The sequence below is a fragment of the Mesocricetus auratus genome, unplaced genomic scaffold (assembly GCF_017639785.1).
Source record: "Mesocricetus auratus isolate SY011 unplaced genomic scaffold, BCM_Maur_2.0 Super-Scaffold_100004, whole genome shotgun sequence".
In the NCBI taxonomy this organism is placed as follows: domain Eukaryota; kingdom Metazoa; phylum Chordata; class Mammalia; order Rodentia; family Cricetidae; genus Mesocricetus; species Mesocricetus auratus.
The window spans coordinates 5,661,937-5,670,677 of NW_024429189.1; the positions used below are offsets into that span (position 1 = coordinate 5,661,937).

The following is an 8,741-nucleotide window of genomic DNA, read 5'->3' on the forward strand; positions in this document are numbered from 1 at the left end:
ATGGCCGAGGAGAAACCAAAGGAGGGAGTCAAGACTGAGAACAACAATCATATTAATTCGAAGGTGGTGGGGCAGGATGGTTCTGTGGTACAGATTAAGATTAAGAGGCACATATCACTTAGTAAACTAATGAAAGCCTATTGTGAACGACAGGGATTGTCGATGAGGCAGATCAGATTCCGGTTTGATGGACAACCAATCAATGAGACCCACACACCTGCACAGTTGGAAATGGAGGATGAAGATACGACTGATGTGTTCCAGCAGCAGACAGGAGGTGTCTACTAAAAAGGGAACCTGCTACTTTACTCCAGAATTTTCTTGTAGACCAATAATACATTTGCAATTAGAAAGCCGCAGTTTGTTCTGCCACATCCTGACCACTACAGTATAGTTTTCTCTATTCTCTCATTTCCCTGTCCTCATTTCTTTATTGTACATAAAGGAACTGGTATATGTGCACAAGCATATTGCGCTTTTTCTTTCTTTTTTTGTTTTTTTTTCTTTTATCATTTTTTATTTTAATTTTTTTTCTTTTTTTTTCTTTTTTCAATTTTTTTATTTTAAATAGCTGTTTTACATGTCAATCCCAGTTCCCTCTCCCTCCCCTCCTCCCCCTCTCCCCTTTCCCCCCACCCTCCCACCCTATTGCCAAATCCTTCCACATAGGGGATATCAGAGTCTGTCATTTTACTCTGGGTAGAGTCCAGGCACTCCCCTAAGAGTCCAGGCTGAGAGAGCATCCCTCTTTGTGCTATAGGCACACGAAGACTGTTTGTATATCAGGGATAGACACTGATCCACAACTCAGGGCCCCATAGGTTGCCCAGGCCTTCTCGCTGACACTCACATTTGGGGGGTCCAGATCAGTCCCATACTGGCCTCCTCACTGTCAGTCTGGGATCCAAGAGCTCTCCCCTGTTCAGATCAGCTGTCTCTGCTGGTTTTGCCAGCCCATTCTTTGCCAATTTGCTCATCACTCCTCTCTCTCTGTCACTGGGTTCCTTGGGTTCAGTTCAGTGATTAATTGTGTGTTTGCCTCTGCTTCCATCAGTCACAGGATGAAGGCTCCCGGATGGTTATAGACATCAAGTTCATTATCAGGAATGGGCATTTGAGGTGGTCTCTCCACTATTGCTTAGCTTGCCAATTGGTGTTATCCCTTTAGATCACTCGAGGTCGCTCTGGTGCCTGATCTGTATTCGATCCTATGATTCCCTCTTTCCCCTATTCTACCCCCACCCCTTCAACTTCCTTTTCCCCCATGACCAACTCTCTTCCTTTTCACCCCCTCTCTTCTTCCCAGGTCCCACTCCCCCCCACTCCTCGCCGTGTTCCTCATCCATTCAGAGGATCTTGTCTCCATCCTCTTCTCTTGGGTACTATGCATATATGCATATCTTTTAGGTTCTTTCCTGTTTCCCAGACTCTCTATCAGTGGAAGTGCAAACTGGCACTATCCTGATCCATGTCTAAAATCCATATATGAGTGAGTACATACCATGTTTGTCTTTTTGCGACTGGGTTACCTCGCTCAGGATGGTTTCTTCCAGTGCTATCCATTTCCCTGCGAATTTCAAGAATGGCCAATGTTCTGTTTTGATTGACATCAGATGGAGATGGTCTGGGGGGAAGTACTGGTTCTGTGAAAATATCCCCCTTTCTCCATTAGTGGCATGCTCATTCAGCTCTTATCTTTCTATTCCAGTAAGTTATTTTGCTCTCAATGTTTTAACAAAAGAACCCAACAACAAAATCCTTGCATACCTTGTTCGATTGGAGAATTTTAATGTTTTTCATTTATCATTGTAAACCAAGGACAATTTTATAACTTTTTTGTACATAGCTGTTACATGTAGGGCAATCTGTCTTTAAGTAGGGATAAATCACTCTTGAACAAAATGGTCCTAGATAGTTTTCCCTTCAAGTCAAGCGTCTTGTTGTTTAGATAAACTTCTTGTTTTAAAAAAAAATGTGACTTGTCGGGCGTTGGTGGTTCATGCCTTTAATCCCAGCACTTGGGAGGTAGAGGCAAGTGGATCTCTGTGAGTTCAAGGCCAGCCTGGTCTACAGAACTAGTTCCAGGACAACCTCCAAAGCAATACAGAGAAACCCTGTCTCAAAAAAAACAAAACAAAAAATGTGACTTTTCTATAAACTGCATCACCATGTACAGTAGTGAACACATGGATAACATAATCAGGGGGAAATCCCACTCTGAACAGTTTTAAAAATAATGAATTTAATGTCTTGCAATTAACCTACCCCAAAAAAGATGAAATAACTTTAAAATCAAGTTTTTTAAATTGAAAATGGTAAATTGAAGAAGACACTAGAAGATAGAAACACCTCCCAAAGCATTGTGTGGTTGACAGAAAATGGAAACATAGACCAAAGAGAAAGAATAGAGGACTTAGGAATGGAGTTACACCCTGTAAACACCCAGTTCTTGATAATCATGCCAAAAACATACACTAAGTGGAAGAAAGTCTCTTCAACAGGTGCCGATGGGGGCCTGAAGGTCAGGCCCAAGAATGGAGCTGGGTCTTTATCTCACCCTGCCAAAAATCCATGCAAAAGGAGTCAAAGATCCAATGTAGGACCTGAAACTATAAAACTGACAAAGTGAAGCACAGACACTTCAAGAGATGGACACAGGGTGGAGGCCTGCATATGAGTGCAGTTACTCAGGAAACAAAGCCAAGAATTGGTTAAAGAGATTGGATGGAACTGAAAGGCTTTTCCAAAGCAAGCAACAACATGGGTGAAAACTGGCCTACAGAAGAGGACAATCTCTGGCAGAGGATTAATAACTAGAATACATAAAGAACTCAAAAAACTAAATGCAAACATCCAAACCATCCAATCAATAATTGGGGAACTGAAACAGGGTCCTCAAAGCTGGAGTATAAATGGGTAATAACGTATGATAGTGCCCATCATTGTTCACAATCAAGGATATGCACACTGAGATCCCACCTTAGCCTAGCCACAATGTCAATCCTTAAGAAAACAAGTAACAACAGATACTGGTAAGGATGTGAGAAAAGGGATACCAGATACTGCTGGTAGGAGTGTGAATTAGTTCAATCACTATGAGAAACCATACAGAGACTCCTCAGGAGACTTACAATAATTAAAAGCGCCACTTCACTCACATGTACCACTTCCGGTGTGCATGCCTGAAGGAGCCTCAGTTAAAACAGAGACACTGGCACATCTGTGTTTACTGCAGCAGTATTCAGAACTGAGTTTTGGAACCAGCCAGGTGCCTGTGGACAAATGCCTGGATAAAGAAAAAAAAAAGACAAGAGAGCTTTATTTATCCATATGAAGAACAAAATCACGTTGCTTTCAGGAAAATGGATGGCGCTGAGGGCTCCTGTTAATGAAATGAAGTGTCAGACTCAACAGAGGTCACATTTCCTTTCATCTTGTATTCCTTTCATTTTTTATGAATAGAAAAAATCATACATAAAACATGACGCTGGGCAGCCCAGTGAAAGGACCCTGGGCTGAGCAAACCGTCTCTACCCCAGACAAGAGGGACAACACAGCCAGAAGGGTCTGAAGCAGAGAGACAGAGCAGTAGACTAACCACGGCCAGTAGAGTGAAGTGGGCCGTGAGAGGAGAGGGAGCAGGGAAGAGCAAGAGAGGAGGACCAAGTCAATGCAGGGGGAGGAAACACATGAGCAGGAGTTTAGGGAAGGAGGTGGGGTGAGAAAAGGAGGGAGCAGACAGGATGCCAGAATACCCTCTGTAACTGGTACTTGTAATGCTGAGAGATCCCGGGGCCAGCCTGTGCTTTGGTATGCCAATGAGCCCACGGTCAGCCATTTGTCTGGGATTTCTTTTGGACTTGACAATAGAAAGCTAAATACTGCAGTGCTTGCAGCCATGCAGCAATACCCAGCATGGCTCTATTGATGAAGTGATAGCTATGAATGCTGAGAACATTCTGTGCCACGTTGGACCTGATGCTTCTTTTTTACTTCCTCTTAGCCTTCCAAGATCAACTGGAACTTGTCTGGAGTGCATGGCTGTGGATTTTCAGCTCTTGAGCATTGTCTGTAGAAGGGCTCCATTATATAATGATACTCAATGAATGTCTTACAGATTTGGAGAAGTATCTGCAAGAATGGTTAAAACAGCTATTAGAGCCGAAATGTGGGGGATGAGTATTCTATTCAGAGGGGGATGTGCTCCCTAGGCACGAATGAAGACCTGAATTCAAATATCCAGCACCCACTTAAAAGGCAGACAGGAAAACATGCGTCCACAAACATCGTGCACTGGGGCTGGGGGATAGAGACATAGAGATCCTATGGGTTTGTCGGTAGCTAGTCTAGCCAAAACTCCATGTTCCAGGATCAATGAGAGACGCTGGCTCAAAAAAAGAGGTGGAGTGAGTCAAAGGAAGACAGCCATGACAAGCTCTGCCCTGCACATGCGCATGTACAATGAAATGCATACACACCACACACACACACACACACACACACACACACACCTGCACATACATGCATATACTACCCCCCTGCACACACGCGCACACACACACACACACACACACACACACACACACACACACATTTAAATGCTAAAGCTACCTTGAATTGCTGGAGAAAACACAATCCTAGGAGCCAAAAAGGAAATGTTGCCTAAGAATCTCAGTGAAACTCCCTAATAGTCTGTTGACAGAGGATCTCAGAGGCCCCACAGATCACTAAGTGCTCTTACCTGTGGTGATGGCCACATGTTAGCAGTAGGTAATAAGACCCTATTGCTAAAACACCCTGAGCACTGTGGCTGCAAATATGGAGAAATGGGGCTGGGACTGAGCGGAAAGCGCCCCCCAAAGCTGAGTGGCTCTTTTAGTGCCACAGGGTGCATACTGATGCAGGAGAATTATCACCTGCTGTCCTGCTTGGTTATGGACAACTTGTGCTTCACTGCCAACATTTCTCTGGTAGTGCTATAGTGGCAACGCTGTGACGGGTGTTAGCTCCTGCCTCACTGGCTAGCCTGTTATGCCATCACCTGGCAACAGGAGCCTGTCTACTGTTGACTATATGACACCCACACCCCTTGAAAGTGCCTGCTTGGCCATCTCCTGTAATCAGATTGATGACTACCCTAATTGTCATCAGAGAGCCGTCATGTAGTAACCGATGGAAGCAGATGCAGAGACCCACAGCCAAGCACTGGGCCGAACTCTGGGAACCCTGTTGAAGAGAGAGAAGGAGGATTGAATGAGCCAGGGTATCAAGGTCATCACAAGGGAACCCACAGAGAAAGCTAACCTGGGTTCATAGGAGCTCACAGACACTGGACTGCCAACTAAGGAGCCCGCATGGAACTGACCTAGGTCCTCCATTTATGTGTAATAGTTGTATAGCTTGGTCTACTTGTGGGACTTCTTGGAGTGGGAATGGAGCCTGGTGCTTTGGCAGGCTTTTGGGAACATATTCCTCATACTGGGTTGCCTTGCCAAACCTTAATACTGAGAGGCCAGACACCAGTAAGCAAGACTAATGCCATTTTATGCTGGACACCATCTTGAGAAGCTGCTGACCAGACCCTGAACCCAGTTCCCAGAAAAACTACAAACAGCTAAAAGTTGCTCCAGGGCCCCAAAATCCTGCTGAGTCAGCCTGACACTGAGGAAACGCATCTTACCATGGTCACCAGATATCCCAATAGATCACCAGATGCTCTAGTGGAAATTTCCAAATGCTTACTTAACCCCAGGGCCAATAGGCCCAGGAAGCATCTCCCCGAAACTATCAAAAAAGGCCAAGGCTTGCACTCCCCTAGCTTGATGTTTTTCCCTGGATAAGCTCCCTCCCCTGCCTCTCACCCCCTGTGTCAGAGTGCTACATGAACGCCCCAACTCAAATTTGTTCTTAATAAACCCTTGTGTGTTTGCATCAGTACTTGGCTCTGTGGTGGTCATGTTTGGAGGAGGAGAGGGTCCAGCATCCTGGGCATAACAATATGAGGAGAGGAGCTTAGTTCTTTGTTGACACCCATAGGAGGCCTGTCCCTTTCTGAACAGAAACAGAGGAGTAGATTTTAGGGGCACAGGTGTTATGGGGAGAGTGAGAGAAGAGGAGGGAAAGGAAACTATGGTGGAATATAAAATAAATTTAAATAATAAAAAATAATAGCAGTTTTAAAACTGCCAGTCTGTCGCTGTCCTCTCTCTTGCTCTTGCTCCCCTTGCTTTCCTGTCTGTCTGTCTGTCTGTCTGATGTCCCCACTCCAAGACCAAGATGGCCATTTGTTCTTTTACTGGTCCCCACTCCTCTACCCCAATAAACCTCTTGCACTAGCCCTGCTGCACATGGCCACCTGTTCTCTTAGGGGCATACCTTGGCAGAACCCACCAGAGGTACCCACCTTGTCAATTTTCATCCTTTCAAGGGGCACAACCAACTGCTTTACAAGTGAAATTAAGACACGCTGCACAGAAGGGAGCTCTTGTTCAGTTCTGTGAGCAAGGGCAAAAACGTGTGGCCACCAAGGTCAAAACCTTGGGATGTGATTAGAGCTCTTGTTTTGTTAGACAACAATGATCTTCCTGTAAAAATGTCTTCTAAACATATGCGGCCATGCTCGCAGATTACTGCCATATTCAGCCTCAACCACAGAGGGAAACCATTACTTTTTCTTTCCAATCAGTACTGGTTACTGCAGAGACTCATAGTTGCCCAAGTTGTGAGAATATATAACTACTACTGTATAAGAAAGAAAAGGTGTCTGCTCCTATCTCCAAGACTCAGTAAGCTTCAGAGGAGACTGAGCAGGAACAGCATTAAGTTAGGGGAAGGGGTAGAGATCTGTGTACCTATTTCTTTCAGACGGAAATACTGTGTAAAGATGTATTGTTGTGATTGGCTTAGTAAAGAGCTGAACAGCCAATAGCTAGAAAAAAGATATAGATGGGACTCCCAGACAGAAAAAGGAAGTAGGAGGGGATAATTGAGGTGCAGCGGAGACCAGGAGACATGGAGGGGAAGCAGAAGATGCAAGATGGAAGAGAGGTAACAAGATGGAAAGTAGATTAATAGAAATGGTTACTTTGTGTTAAAAGAGCTAGTTAGGAGCGAGCCTAAACTATAGGCAGAGCTTTCATAATTAATAATAAGTCTCCACTGTGGTGATATACTGCTTATGATTTATTAAAGCCACTGAAGATCAAAATAGCAAAGTAGTCTTACTAGTTAACCATAGAAGCCAGGCAGTGGTGGCACACACACTTTTAATCCCAGGACTCAGGAGACAAAGGCAGGTGGATCTTTCTGAGCCAGCTAGGGCTACAGGAGACTGAATCAGTCTAAAAGAGTAACAGAGCTCATGCCTTTTATCCCAGCATTAGAGAGGTGTAAAAGACAGGAGCAGGGTCCTCAGTAGTCAGTATCAGGCAATGATTCTTCAGCCACACTGAGGAGAGGCAGTGGAGACAGGATCAGCCCTTCTCAGCCTGAGGTAGAAGTAAGAGCTAGTGGCTTGGCTGCTTTGCTTTTCTTATCTTCAGCTTGAAGCCTGAACCCCAATATCAGTTTCTTGGTCTTTTATTATTGTCATGATTTGTGAGCTGGTGGCTCAAAGAAAAACCTGACAGCCATGAAACTAAGAAGACCTGCCGCATAAAATCCGAACACGGAAAACATGCTCAACTCTTTATTGAATTCAGACAGGGGCAGAGACCAGGTTAAAAGCTAAAGAAGGATGGTGGTCCACAGGGAGTAACAATCATGGAAAGAGTGGGTCTCAGGGAGGGGTACACGGCTCAGTGGAGTGTGGTCCAGAGTAAGAGAAGTCCAGTGAGGTCATTGCTGTGTACTCGTGGCAAAGATGGCTCAGCAGTTGTGGTCCTGGTGGGCTGTGGCAGAGAGAGGAGCACAAATGAGAAACCCCTTCCCTTACCATGAGAATAGCAGTCAGAGGGTATCTACCTGGGAGGTAGGTGCCTATTAAAGGTCGTCCTTCCATCAAGCCTCTGGGAGGTCCCTGTGAGAATACATGGGCCCCTGAACAGTTCAGAGCCTTGACCTTGTGGATCTCTGATTGTGTTTGGTGGATACTTAGGACATGGAATTGGACCAAGTGGAGACCATAGTTTAGGAAAGACTCCAGGAAAAGAAAGAACAGATTTTCTGGGAATTATTCTCCTGGAGTGGTCACTGCTTCCTGACTAAACAGGGTCCCTCCTGAATGAAGGGATGGGAGGAGGACCAAGAACAGATAGAAACTTTAACCCTGGAACTGAGGATTTGGGGTTCTTTCAGGGTTCCTTCAGAAGGTTGCTTACCACTGTCATGTTTGGGAACACAGTGTTCTGTAACAGCAAGAAAAAAATCAAATATCAGAAGGTGTCCAGGGTGCTTTGGGAGCCCATTCCACATGGAGGGATACTCTCTCAGCCTAGATACATGGGAGAGGGCCTAGGCCCTGCCCCAAATGATGTGACATGCTTTGATGAGCCCCCATGGGAGGCCTAACTCTCCCTGGGGAGTGGATAGGGGTGGGATGGGGGATTGGTAGGAGGGATGGGAGGATGGGATTGGCATGTAAAATACGATCATTTTGTAATTTAAATTTTTTAAAGTTTTTTTTAAAGGTGTCCAGGGTGAAGACCCACATTACACCTGGAGTTTGGATGGTCCCATGATTAAGATCATAAGAAGGGCCCTGCTGCTGAAGGAAGGTATATGATTACATAACAGTTACAGAA

General features: G+C 45.1%; 1 protein-coding gene across 1 annotated transcript; it reads left to right on the plus strand.

Annotated features, from left to right (window-relative positions):
* LOC121140165 (small ubiquitin-related modifier 2-like) lies at window positions 1-317 on the plus strand. The gene has a single exon (XM_040744867.1). It carries the CDS (start codon window positions 1-3, stop codon window positions 286-288), a length of 288 nt encoding a protein of 95 aa, XP_040600801.1. The 3' UTR covers window positions 289-317.
* The last annotated feature ends 8,424 nt before the right edge of the window (window positions 318-8,741 follow it).